Source organism: Leucopleurus acutus (assembly GCF_964270905.1).
Source record: "Leucopleurus acutus genome assembly, chromosome: 10".
Lineage (NCBI taxonomy): Eukaryota > Metazoa > Chordata > Mammalia > Artiodactyla > Delphinidae > Leucopleurus > Leucopleurus acutus.
In genome coordinates, this window is record NC_139153.1 from 51,821,641 (window position 1) to 51,836,505 (window position 14,865).

Sequence of the window (14,865 nt, forward strand, 5' to 3'; positions counted from 1 at the left end):
CTTGAAACTACATAAGACAGAAAACTAAGAAACATCCCTTTCACGCTCCACATGAAGGCAGTAACCTCAAAGGGCTATACCCGTGATGAAAAGAGTGAGTCAGAAAAAAATTATACAACATAGGAAATCAACAAGGAAGCATGCTGTGTCAGCACCAATAGGAATTTTTTCTTTAAAGGCTGCCCTTGTGATACATAAGATGAACACATGCCTCACATAAAGTTAGGGTTCAAATTACTCAGGTGGTGTTAGGTATAGTAACACCAGATAAAATAGACAATAAAGTCAAAAGCATTATTAGGGATAAATTCAATATAAAACACTTTCCAATTTGCCAGAAAGATATAAAACCTCTTAAATATTGTATTTAAAAGCCTTTATCGGGCTTCCCTGGTGGCGCAGTGGTTGAGAGTCCAGATAATTACAGATAATTACAAGGGCAGGGATGCTGGGGGAAGCAGAACAGAGGACTGAAAGTGGGGAGAAAGAGGAAAGGGGATGAGCACTCAGAAAATGTCAACAAAATACAAACTCTGAAAGTAGATGCATCACCTGGAAAAGCAAAGGCTGTGAGGAACTCAGGGAAATACAGGCACAGAAGTGGAATCCTTCCTACACCAGGCTTTGAGAAGCAGAGAGGAGGAGAGGAGGAAGGGCCCTATACAAGGAGGCTGGGAAAGATACCCTGCAGGAACCTCTTGCTATTCCCCGACTAAAATCAAGCTCATTCAAACACAAGTGACTGAAAAGGCATCCCATCTGCCTCAACACTAAGAAACCATAAGGAAAAGGATGAAAAAGAGCAGTTTAACTTTCCAACAGATAATGAAAATTCACTGAAGAAACGTTGCCACAGGGAGTTCCCTGGCAGTCCAGTGGTTAGGACTCACACTTTCACTGCTGTGGCCTCGGGTTCAATCCCTGGTCGGGAAACTAAAATCCCGCAAGCCTCGCAGCACAGCCAAAAAAAAAAAAAGAAAGAAAGAAATATTGCCACAAAGCAAAGAACACAGCATACTAAAAAAACTAAAATAAGCTGAAAACTTAAGGATGCAATCACAGTACCAAAGACACACCAAATACGAACAGATGACCAGATGGCCCAGATAACAGTGGGTGATAGATAGCAAGAAAATGTGAAATGGGACCTGCAGAACTCAGGAAAGAAAGTGAAGAAAAATACGAAAATAGTTTAAGGAAGACTGTAATATTTATGCAAGGAACATGAAAGAGATAACAGACATCACAGAAATCAGTGTAAGAAACATACAAAACAAGAAAAAGTGAGGACAATTCAACATGGCAGTTGGGGAGCAGAGGCCATTACAAATTAAAAATTTATGAGACATATCAACCAAATGCAACATGAAGACCATGTATGAATCCTCAATTTGAACAAACCAACTGTAAAAACACATTTTAGAAAAAATCAGCGAAAGCTAAACTATGTTTGGATACTATTAGATTACTAGAATGAATTATTAATTAGTATTAATTGTGCTAGATCGGATGACATTGTGGTTTTAATTTTTTTAAGACTTTCATATACTGAAGTAACTTAAGGATGAAATGATACATAAGACAGCTGAAAATACTCCCAAAAAATAAGAGGGGAAGGGGAAACATGAAACGCAAAGCAAAATATTGATAATCACTGAAGCTGGGTAATGGATATTTGATGATTCTTACTTTTATATATATATATTTTTGAAATTTTCCATAGTAAATACTTAAATAAAATTCATACAGAAGCATAAACAATCTCCTTAATATCTACAAGCTACTATCATAACAGAGAAAAAAACAATACTTTCACAAAATCAGTTTTATCCTCTCATTAGGTCCCTCATTAATGAATTAAACAAATTCATTTATTGTATGTATGTATGTATTCATTCTATCTGAGTCACATTTTTTTATCTATATAGAGTCATCCCTCAGTATCTGCGGGGGATTGGTTCCAGGATCTGCCACAGACACCAAAATCCAAATTCTCAAGTCCCACAGTTGGCCCTCCGTACCCACAGACTCTGCATCTGCAGATTAAACATAGCACATGACCAGCATTTGGTTGAATCCATAAATTCAGAACGTGAAGATACGGAGAGCCAAATATTTATTCACTGAAATAAACCTGCATATAAGTGGACTTGGACACTTCAAGCCTATGTTGTTCAAGGGTTAACTGTATTTTTATGTCTTTTTGAAGATCATACCTTGGCAGCTTTAGAGACTCCACCAGGATGATCAAGTGGACCCACCTTCTGAAGCCAAATGAACTGCACTGTCCAATAAGCGCACTTCATGAGCTGTGTAAGTCCAGGTTGAACTTTTCTTGGCCCCAGAAGTGAATCACAAGCAACAATTTTCCCTTTGTTATTTTACCTACTGTTGTGATATTCCTGACTTTTGTGATTTTGTTTTTATATCTGGTTTGCTCGTGACTAATAAGCTTTTCCCCATTATTGTTAACAATGATTGCAAAGCTGACTGAATGGTGCAACCATCAGGTACATGGGGCAGGAGAGACTATGGAGAATATGACTTGCTGGTCAACTTTTTTGTCTGTTTTGTTCTGTTTGCCTATTTCTGAGCTCAAATCAAGTAGAAAAATATCTCATACTTCATGGAAAGAGGAACAGCCCTTGGAGATATGAATCAGTAAGTATTTGTGTTTTATATGTTAACTTCTGACCTATGACTAAAGGTGTAAAACTGAAGTTATAAACTCTTGTGTGTCTATAACTGAAAAAAGTCTTCATCTCTTGTTATGTGAGTTTGAAAGTTTCCTTTTTCCAGAGGGGTTTTAAAAATTAGATTAAAATTTCAAAAGAGGCTCATATAACTGGTTTATAGAGAATAAAGGCTTATTTGAATATAATAGTCCCAGAATTCCCCCAAAATAAAAAAGCTAAACTTCTGTAAAACAAACAGCAGTGCTCATCACCCAGTCATTATCCACTTCAGTGGCTGACCAACACTGCTCCCTGAGAGAGGAATTCAGGATGAAAAACAAGATGAGGCACTCTATGCTTTCGAAAAACAGGCCCCTTAGACAGTTAGATGCATATCTCAGGAAGAATTTTAATGAACCCAGATTCCCACATCTTCCCATACATAGAAAAGCACTAAAATCATTAACTTGAGATATCTGTTCTTTGTGACTAACAGTAATGTTACTGAGACGTAAGCCTGACTGATTGTACATATTCCTTAGCCAAAATCATATATAAGCTGGTTTCTCCCCTACCTCTTCAGAGTGGTTCCCCAGAGCTACTGAGAGGCTGTCTCCCAAGCCACAGTCCTCAGTAAAGTCCCTGAATAAAACTTAAACTCCAACTCTTATGTTGTGTGTTCTTCTTTCAGTCAAAACTCCTAGTACTCCTAATACTTTAAATATGCTACCCTGAAAAAAATCTCTCCCCCAGAAACCCCTTTCTCAGAAGCATTTTCATATAATGCTTTCATATGATGCTAAGTTATTACAATCAAAGTGAATCCCTGGAAAAATAAAGTATGTTTGATAATCTGAGTGTGCCCGTCTCTGATTTTGTCAGTGTGGAGGTGTGGAGCATAATACAAGCATACATTTTATTTTTTATAAAACTTGGGTTTCTTTTCTCATGAAAAGACTAATTAAACTGAACTTCCTAAATAAGACTTGCATGTATCTTCTAATACCAGTCCATATTTAAATTTCCTTAACAGTCCTCTTCCTACCCTCTGCTTACCAACCCTCAAAATACAAACAACTCATGTAAACAGCCCTTACCCCTGCTGCAAAGTTGCCCCAGATGTCACATCAAGTTTCTCACACACCCAGTGCTGATACAACAGCATAGAAGATACTCTGCTGATTACCAAATCTATTTATGTATCTATTACCACTGTCCTTTTCAAGCTGTGGAATTGTAATGACCCAATTTAGACCAAGGCTAGGCCACAAGTTAAGTACTCCACATCCTTTCTGGAGCATATAATTAATTTAGAGTATTTTATATTACAATAAACATGGATAAAGAAAAAGAAAACTGAATGCAAATTCTGCATGAAATTTTTAGATAAAATATGAGACTTCAAAAAGCACACAGTAGGTATAGCCTAGAAAATAAAAACAATCACCTGACTCTGTTGACAGGGGAAATGAGTGGGAAAGGTTTTTACGAGCAAACTTGGGAATCTCACTAAAAAAAAAAGAGAAATCCGGGCTTCTCTGGTGGCGCAGTGGTTGGGAATCTGCCCGCCAATGCAGGGGACATGGGTTCGAGCCCTGGTCTGGGAAGATCCCACATGCCGCGGAGCAACTAAGCCCGTGAGCCACAACTACTAAGCCTGCCCATCTGGAGCCTGTGCTCCGCAACTGGAGAGGCTGCAACAGTGAGAGGCCCGCGCACCGCGATGAAGAGTGGCCCCCGCTCGCTGCAACTGGAGAAAGCCCTTGCACAGAAACGAAGACCCAACACGGCCCAAAATAAATAAATAAATTTATTTAAAAAACAAAAAAAAAGAGAAATCCAAGTTACTTAAATATTTATTTCTGAGAAACTCACCTGTAACCTTGCAATCTCTTCTCCAAATTTCTTCTGCTGTTTTGCCAGGATAGACTGGTGGTACTCAGCATAGGCCTGCATGATACAGTGCTTTGCAGCCAAGACAGGGAACACCTCCTGGAAATAAAAATACTGACCAGGGGAGAGTCCAACCACACAAACCACCACAGACAACATGGGATGCAGGAAGAAAAAGGAAAAGGAGACAGAAATTAGAATCACCCCATTAATGGTTTAGAGATAGGTTAGTCAGGTGTAAACAGAGAAGACCACATGATTTTGCATGGACTGAATTCAGTGTTTTTCTTCCAATTAGAATTAAAGTTTGGGTTCTTTTCTTTTTTAACTGTTAAATGAAGCCAATTAAGCTTTTACAATTCACTTTAATTGAGCCATGAAGTCAACATTTTGTTTACAAAGAAGAAAGGAAAGCATGCATTAGAAAGAGAAGTAGAATGGACATTCACAGAGGAATACCAAGCACAGGGCTTTAGAAGCTTTCTTGTGAGCCCTTACCCAGCCCTTAAGAGTTAACTAAACCACCATTACTCACATATACTAATGAAATTGCTCTATAGCTGACTGTTTCAACATGTTTAAAAGACAAAAGACAGTAAAGTAAGTTCCGTCTTAAATTCATGTCCTAAGAGACTTTAATAAAGATGATTTTTAGCCATATAAAAATTACTCAGTATCACATACTCAAAAACACATAGCAAACAGACAAATGCACTAAGCTAATGACTAATATGATAAAGTGCTATTTTGCCCTAATTTGTTTTGAAAAAAAATTCCAGTCAAAATTAATTTTAGAAGATCCAAAAACATGAACCAAAAAAGCAGTAGAGGATCTTCTAAAATGTCAAATCCTAGCCTATAACCTCATTGTTTTTAGGAAGTACATGCCATATAATATCCAAGAAATATACTAGACAATCACTGTCTAGACAAAAAAATAAGAGAATCAAAAACTGAATTACTACCTTGTGAGCTTTCCTGTCTCCCAGTGAATAATTTCCTAGCTTCCTGGGTCACTACTTGCAGATATTCCAGTTTTATAACTAGAATATGAAAATATCTTATGAGATTTATTAGTAAAAAGGCAAAAAATAAAAGACATCTAAATCTCAAACTGTACTCATGCCAGTTCTCAAGGTAAGTCTGGAGCAACTTGGTACTTAAACAGGAGATTTTCAAGGAATACCAGGATTGGTGCAGAGGTAGTTTCCAAGTCTTTGTAGGTGACATTCTTCTCTCCGGGACAGGACTGAACTAATGGCCCAACAGGATGTAACGGTACACTGTGCAGCTGATCATGAGGTCTTCCAGATGAAAAAAAGGTGAGAGGAGATCCCAAGTCTCTTTTTAAGAGCAACACTATTACTACCCAAGAGTCCTGGGCAAATTTCTACTGATCTCTTGGTGAATTTTAAATCTCCAGGAATCTTCAAATTCCCTAGTGCTCATATTCTGACTAATGTGTTGATGTACTTACATGCTTTTTTATTTCACCACAAAATTGTCTGCAATTTCATAATTTATAAAGATTCCTGAATGACTTATAAATCAATAAATTTCCCTACAAAAGAGCATGTAACAAATATCATTTGCTGTCATACAGACAAAACTAATTCCTTGAACATTTCTGAAAGAAAGCAGTTGAATCATACTACATTTCAGTCTGTAAGTTTCCGTTTTTAAGCATTCTGAATTTACTTCTTAGTCTAATCATCTGCTTTGTCATTTACAAATGATCATCAGTGACTAGTCTCTTCAAATGCCACTTCAGAAAGGTTTATATTAAAACAATTAATACTTCCTGTGATATATGGTTTTAGATGGTTGTTTTCCTTAGCTGTCCAACAGCAGCCCAATTTTCTAGCCCTGTTGGCAAAATTTAATTCTAATCAAAGTACTGGATGAATTTGTTAAGTTTCCTTTTCCTTTTGTCTTTATGTCTGTTTTTGCGCTTTAAGATTCATCTCTAAGAAAACAGGACAATAATTAAAAGGGTGAATAATCAACATGCTCAAGTACTCATGCTGTACCAAATAACCAATGATTCAAAACTACACAATGCCCTGATCTGATAAAATTACTGGAGACAGGTGTTCAAAATTTTCCAGCAAGAGTTTTAGCTCGGAAAAATAAGTTTAGTAAAGAGTGGAAGCAAAGGCATCCCCTAAATATGAAAGAGAATTTGTCATGCATCTTAAATAAAAAAACTGTTTCTACAAATATACTCTTCAAATGCCGCTCCTTAAATTTCAAATTTCTTTATAAAACATAATTTTTAATTTGCTTTTTATACACAAAAATGTCCAAATATTTCCACATGCAAAACAACCGAGTATTTACAAAAACAATAACTGACCTTGGGGAGAGTATCTTTGTACTGACACTGTTTAAAAGCATCACCGAAATAATCTGCAGCCTGATTAGCCAATTTAGCTATGATAGCATCTTTCATTTTATCTGGAATAAAATATTAAATTGACCATTATAATGAAAATAAATATAAAATAATCTGATATATCATAATAACTCAGTATAGACACTGAGATCACAAGTTTGTACATTTGTCTTAAAAAATTCTTATTGATGAAATCAATTCTTCTGCATACAACTTAATTATTCCACAGGCAGATCCAAAGAGTCAGAATAGATCAGCAGTTGCTAGAAGCTGGGGGAAAAGGGGAATGGAGAGTGACTGACAGTGGGTATGGGGCTTCTTTTGGGGGTAATGATAACGTTCTAAAATAAGATAGTGGTGATTATTGCAAAACTCTGAATACACTGAAAACTAAAGAACTGTATACTTTAAAAGGGTAAATTTTATTGTTTATTAATTCTACCTCAATATAAGCTGTTATTTTAAAAGAAAAACTTTTCAAGTTCATTTAGCTTCCACCTGATGGACTGCTCCCTTATTTTCAATTTCTCTGTACTTACATATTCAATCTTATACTAATCTCTCATACTAATTCACAAGCCTTACAAGAATTGCTCTTACTCCCTCATTCACAGGGCCAGGGACTCTGCCTGAATGGCTCCTTCTTATCAGTTAAGTCTGGTTTAAACAAAACCTCCTCAAAGAAACTCTTCTTGAATGATGAATCTAAAATAGCATGACTCCCCCTACATACTTACCCAACTGCCAGACCACTAGTCATTATCACATCTTATTTTCTTCACAGCAATTATCTCTCTTTAAAATTACCTTGGCTACTTAATTTCTTGTTTATCATCTCCCCCACAATAAATTGTAAGCTTCCAGAAAACAGAAATCTTGTTTGTCTGCTAACTCTATCTAGAGCCTATCACAGGGATTGGCACACAGTTGTACCCAATACTTATTTGCTGAATTAACGAATTTTTGACATACTACAAACCTATATAAATACTATTCCAGATTTCAGTGTTTTAAGACAGTAACTATATATTTCATAAAAGACTTCAAACACAGCCTACATTCTTAAATGTGCATTTATACCACCTTAAGGTCAGAAAAGGAAAGCTGAAAATTTTCAATAATCCGTGGGTCAAATTCAAAGAGGAAAGTTCTGTGTTGAACATATTACAATCACCTTCTTATTTTAAAAACCTGTCACTTCTTTTCACATGCAACAAAATATAGGACAAACTGGAATTACCTCTTGTGGCTTTTAAAAAAAATACTTCTTGGGCCTGTGCCAGCATGATAAGACTGAGAGTCCCAACAGTATCTGGAGATATGTCCACAGTAGGCTCTCTATTCAAGGCAGATAAAACCGTCTCTTTAATATGCAAAAAGGCACCACTAGCAAACTAGAGGAAAGAAAAGAGTTTCTTTTAAATCTGTAAGAATTCAGCAAGACAATTTTCTACTGTTACACACAAAACCACTTACATCTGACCTATAGACAATAAGGACAGTTTTCTAAAACACTATAGAATAACAAGAGATTTAACGTACATTAAAGTCAAGTGCAGTAACAAACAAAGTAAACTGATGGGACAAATTGATTAAACTTTTTAGAAATACTTCCTCAAAACTAACATGAGAACAAAGGCAGGGATAAAACATTATTAAAATGTTTTTAGTCCTGAAATGCTCTTGCTTTGGTCCCAAATTCATCTCTCAAATAATTAAACATGCCATACTTAGGGGAAACCTTAAATAGTACTGATACCTAGTCCTCTGGGAAACAGCATGACTATCCATTGTTACGGATTTTTTATTTGGCTTTCAGAGCTCCCTACTGACATGTTCCCCATCAGATTTTTCTTCTCAATTATATTTCGCTGAGGTTAACACTAAGATAACTTCGCTTTTATGAAATAAATAACCCTGGGAAAAAGAAAGGTGGCAGTCTGGGATTAAAAAGTGCTGGGGGGCACTTCCGTGGTAGTGCAGTGGATAAGACTCTGCACTCCCAATACAGGGGGGGCCTGGGTTCGATCCCTAGTCAGGGAACTAGATCCCACATGCATACCATAACTAAGAGTTCGCATGCCACAACTAAGGAGCCCATGTGCCGCAACTAAGGAGCCTGGAGCCGCAACTAAGGAGCAGGTTACTCAAGGTTAACTGTACTGAAGTAAACATCAATGATTGCTGCAGTCATGAAGTATCATAAAACTAGAATGTCTCCAAGGAGTGATCAGCTGACTTGCTTAGTAAACTCACAGAATCACAGACTAGAACTGCAAGGGATCCAGTCTCTCATTCACAAATATGGACAGGAGACCTACAGAGTTTAAAGCACTTAGCCAAGGGCACAGAGCTTCTTGGTAGCAAACGGCCCAGACAGGTAACTAGGATCTCTTTCCATCACACTAGGGGACCCTGCTGTGAATCACAGAGGTGACTCACAGAATGGAACATATCCTCAGTAATTCAGAATGCCCTCTAAGATTTCACATGCCAACTAATGGAGTTACAATGAATGGAAAATTAAATAAAATTTTACTTCACTTTCACATTTTAAAATATTTGCCATATAGCCTCACAAAGGAAAGGTATATGCACCATGCTTGTCATCTGTGCCCATCTAAAATTGGGAGCATGTTGTGTGCTTAAAGTACATTTTCCTCTCACTTGCTTAGAACAGCATTCTTCACTTCTCTTCTAAACTTAAACAATGGGAAAGATCAAACTCCACCTCTGAGACAAGCAAATTCTAGAGCCATGAGGGACAGTGTAAGAAGCATTTGGAATTCCATAAAATTTGGAATCAGAACACCTGAAACCCCAATCTACCACTTTATTAACACTTCTGCCCTTTAGTCTCCTTGTCTGTAAAATGAAAATGACATTATATAACATGCATCAAAAAGTTTATGTGAACATCAACATACTCTGTAAATTATAAAGGAATATAAAACATAAAAACATAATTACAGATATCACTTAACAATAATCACTTACTGTTTTTTAAATTGAAACAAAAAAGAAAAGCTGAGTAAATAACATACTGCCGCCAAATAATATGCCATATTAGTAAATGATTGTATCTAAAATCTAAATTTAGCTAACTTAAGAACACTACACATCTGACCACATTTAACTATGACCTTTCCACAAGCTCAGAGTTAAAATTTTCTTGCCAAAAGGTCTTAATTTTTGTGACACTGGTAAAAATTTTTAGTGTGTCTAAGAAAAATTATGTAAAAATAACGTACAAATATTTTAAATGAGGTCATTTATTTAAAAGGGATTTGCCAAGGATTTCACCTCAAAACATTTAATCATTTGTTCTCCCAACATCTACTGAGCCTTTATTATGTGCCAGGCACTGTGCTAGGTGCTGGGTATACAATGGTGAGGAAAAACAGAGCTGGGTCCACAAGTAAGTAGTTTATCTAAGGGCTTCAAAAATATGTATCAATTCATTAAAAAGTATATTATTTTTCAAGAAAGCATCTGTGTGTAAAGAAACATTTATAAACCTAAACGCAAATTATTTTCAATTTAATCCAACTTAGTGTTGATGGTTATGTAGTAACTACTGTTCTGCGTACCTGATAATGCTTAGCAGCGATTTTCAATCCTTCATCATTATCCAGGTTCTGTTCCGCTGCAATCTGGCTAGCTAAGGCTGCACAATTGAACAACACACAGCTCTTTTCATATCCTAGGCTTGCAAGAGCTGTAAAAAAGTTGAGAAGGAAAAATTTATCAGATTATTTTTGTTCTAAAGAAAACGAATGTTTCAAAGAGAAATACTATGACCTCTATCCCACTGGCTCGCACAAAAACAAGTTTCCAGACCTGTTTTCTGACGCATAATACCACTCCCATATTCCTAGCTGCCCTGCCAGGCATCTATTTCCACAACAATATTCTCATCACCTAAAACTCAAGGATCAATAAATTAATCTTTCCTTCCCTTTACATCCACACTGCTATTAGTCAGATTCAAAATGAAAAGTCATTCAAGACATTTCAAATTCAATTAGAATAAATTCTTTCCATTTTTCCATCACCTCTCTCAAAATGATATCTTCCCATGACATTCAAACCAGTTCCTCACTACTACAAACCTATGCCAATGCAAGTACCTCCTGGAGTAAAGGAGATATGGAATGCCAGCTAATACATCTCTCAGAGGTAGAGAAGATTATATGGTTAAAATACAATTCTAACCAAGAATCTACACACCTCACATCCACTGGGATAGCTACTATCAAACAAAATGGAAAATAACAGTTGTTGGCAGGCATGTGGAGAAATTAGAACCACTGTGTACTGTTGGTGGGGATGTAAAATGTTGCAGCCATGTAGAAAACAGTATGGAGGTCCCTCAAAAAATTAGAAATAAAATTACTAGATAATCCAACAATTCCACTTCTGGGCATAAACCCAAAAGAACTGAAAGCAGGGTCTCAGTCTCAGAGATATTTGTACACCCATGTTTGTAACAGAATTATTCATAATAGCCAAAAGGTGGAAGTAACTCAAGTGTCCACTGATTCATGAACAGAAACAAAATGTGGTGTGCACTTATAATGGAATATTAGCCTTAAAAAGGAAGGAAATCGGGTCTCATGCTACAACATGCATGAACCTTGAGGACATTATACTAAGTGAAGCAAGCTAGTCACAAAAAGACAAACACTCTATGATCCCACCCATACAAGGTGTCTAAAGTAGGCAAACTCACAGAAACAGAAAGTAGAATGGTGGTTACCAAGTACTGGGGAAAGAGTGAAAAGGGGAGTTGTTGTTTAAAGGGTACAGAGTTTCAGATTTGCAAGATCAAAAAGTTCTGGAGATCTGTTTCACAACAATGTGAATATACTTAACACCTCTGAACTGTACACTTAATATTGGTTAAGACAGGGAATTCTCTGGTGGTCCAGTGATTAGGACTCGGCGCTTTCACTGCTGGGGCTCAGGTTCGATCCCTGGTTGGGGAACTAAGATCCCGCAAGCCATGTGGTGCGGCCAAAAAAAAATAAAGAATTTGTAAAAATTGGTAAAGATAGTAAATTTTATGTTACGGGTTTTTTTTAACCACAAAAAAATTTTTAAAAAAGAGCAAATTAAATCATAGTGACATTCAAAAGTTTTACATAATGTGCCAGGTATTGAACACCAAGCAAAATAATCAGAAGGCTTCTTACAAAAAATACCGAACAAACCATCTAGAAAAATCAGAACAACACTACAGCTGTGTGTTTGTGCCACACAATAGTGCCATAAAGTAAAACCCTCCTTGCTATGTAGCATGTTAGTAGTCTCTCTTGTAATTACGGTCAGCTTTTAGCTTGCCTCCAACCTAATTCTAGCCTCCTCACCATAAAGTAAAGCAGACATACACACCAGCTACTCTAACCTACTTTCTTAAATAAATGTATTAAAAATCTAGAATAACCAGGATATGAGTAGAACATGCAGCAAAATAAAGATCAAGGTGAACTAAAAATCTAAGCCCAGAGTAAACAATTCCAATAACAGAAAACATTTCAAAGATCCACATTAACATCCTTAAAGAGATTCAAAGATGGTACATCCATAAACAAGTACATGATGTTATTAAAAAAAGAACAATCCATGAATAAGAAAAAGCCCCTGGAAATTAAAAACTTGATTGCTAGAAGTTTTTCAAAAGAAAGGTTAGAAAATATCTAGGCAGCCCATAAAGAGAAAACAAAATGAAATGTATAAAACTTGTGAGTGAGTAGCTCAGAACAACTAATATCAGTTAATACAGCATTCTGAAAAGAGAGTAAAAAATGAAGAAATTATCAAAGAAATGTATGAAAATATCCCAGGGCTGAAGGGAGATAATGAGTCTTCAAACTGAAAGGACCAACAATAAAATGCCATACCCCAAATGAAAGCCAATTAGATCTTTTGAGATTTCTAACCATGAAGTATAAAGAGAAAATTGTAAAAATCTTCCCAAGAAAAAAGGATCAGGTCACCTACAAAAGAATACTCAGCAGACTTTTCATCAGTAACACTGGATAGTAAAAGGCAAGGGAACAATGCCTTCAGGTTCTGAAGAAACATGATTCTAATTAATTCAACAATATTAAAGCCAGTATGGCTAAAAAAACGGGGAACAAGGGACTAATGGGAAGCAATGATGTCAGGGAGGTAAGAGAGCCAACTCTGCTGTAAAGCTTTAGCTTTTACTCTGAGTGAGGCAAGAAGTCAACAGAGTTTTGAACAGAGACACATTCAGCCCGCCTGGTGGACAACAGACTGTGGGGAAGCAGCACTGGTGGAGGCCAGAGATTAGGACAGGTAGCTGCTGCAATAGGCGCGAGGGGTGATGGTGGCTCTGACCACAACAGCACGAGCAGAGGTGCTGAGAAGTGACTGGATTTTTAATACCTTTAAAAAGAAAATCTGATAGGATTTGCTGATGAATTCACTGAATGTGGGGAATGAAGTGAAACAATGTCAAGAGTGCCTCCAAGGTTTCTGACCTAAGCAGAGTTTCAAACCAAATTCATGTGAGGGCAAAATACAGACATTTCCACAAAGAAGAGATTCAGAAATGTGACCTTTTCTGAGAAAGTTACTTAAGAGTATATTCCAGCAAAAGAGGAAGACACAGTAGCCAGAAAACAATGGCTCTAAACTAAGGGATAATAGTTATACAGCAGATTTAGATAGCAAACAGTCCAGATTCAAGCAAGAAAACAGTCGAGGCCAAAGGGAACAGAAGAGTCACTCAGGAAAAGGTGAGTCCAGAGAGATAAATAATAAGACCAAGAGTTTGCAAAGTCTTGAGAATATGATAAAAGCACAGAATGTGTGTGGTGGTGGAGCAATTAAAACTTCTAAAAACACACACACACGCACACAGAGCCATACAAGAAAGTCACAGTCTAAATATGAAGCAACTCATCCAGTATATATGACAGAGAGTCAGTGGACTTAAGGAAGAATGAAATACATTCCAAGCAACAGATAAAAGTAAACTTTTTATATATAAGATATATATGCCAGCCTATTATATTTCCTATGAACATTATCATCCCAGGCTGTTGTCTTTCATTTTATTTTGACAATTTCTCACGTATAAGAGATTTTGTGAAAACTTTTTCCTGTAATTAAATCTTTTTTCCTTTATGATTTCTTCTATCACATCTAAAGTTAAATCAGGGTTTCTTTAAAATAAATGTTCAACTCTCCTTTCTTCAAAGAGCTCTTTTTTGTTAATATTGAACTTCATTCTTGTTTTTTTACCTGAGCTTTTCAAAATGACAACAGCTTGATTATAAATAAAAATAGTTGTTCTAAAATTCAAACAATTGTTTAAACATACACACACACACACACACACACAAAAAGAAAATAAATTAAAAATCACTCAATATCCTCCCAGAGTTACCCACTAATTTTTGGTGAATATCTTGACAAATAAGTACATACATGTTCACATACCTAATTTTTCACAAATAGTACACTATACCATATTCAGGGTGCCTGGAATGCACAACTCCAGGAAGCAGCAATCACCCTGGTTTCTATATAAAAGGTGTTCCAAAGAGACCAGCTCTGGGGCCCCAAGTTACATCAATTCAAGGCAACAGCTCTCACCTGTAACAGGTCTTTTATTGGATATTCAATGGACACAGATATATATGTCAACAAATATATATTTGCATTATCATTCTTAATATTCTAAATTATACAATATTCTAATGAATGGGCAGCCTGTGCTTTATTTAACCAAAACATTAGTGATGGACATTTAATTCCCAATATTTGCTACTAGAAATGCCTTGATGATCTACCTCCTGCTTTACTTACGCTCTCAATTTTTTGTGTGTCCCAATTCCTCTAGGACCTCAGTTCATCAACTTAACCTAT

At 36.4% G+C, this 14,865-nt stretch overlaps 1 protein-coding gene across 1 annotated transcript in view; it reads right to left on the reverse strand.

Moving 5' to 3' along the window:
• Positions 1-14,865, reverse strand: part of PDCD6IP (programmed cell death 6 interacting protein) — a 59,503-nt gene that overhangs the window by 28,314 nt on the left and 16,324 nt on the right. Inside the window, exons 4-7 of the mRNA XM_082848269.1 lie at positions 10,554-10,681; positions 8,204-8,357; positions 6,925-7,025; positions 4,551-4,667 (exon numbers count right to left, since the gene is read on the reverse strand). Coding sequence (XP_082704395.1) covers positions 4,551-4,667; positions 6,925-7,025; positions 8,204-8,357; positions 10,554-10,681 — 500 coding nt within the window. The remainder of the gene's footprint in view (positions 1-4,550; positions 4,668-6,924; positions 7,026-8,203; positions 8,358-10,553; positions 10,682-14,865) is intronic.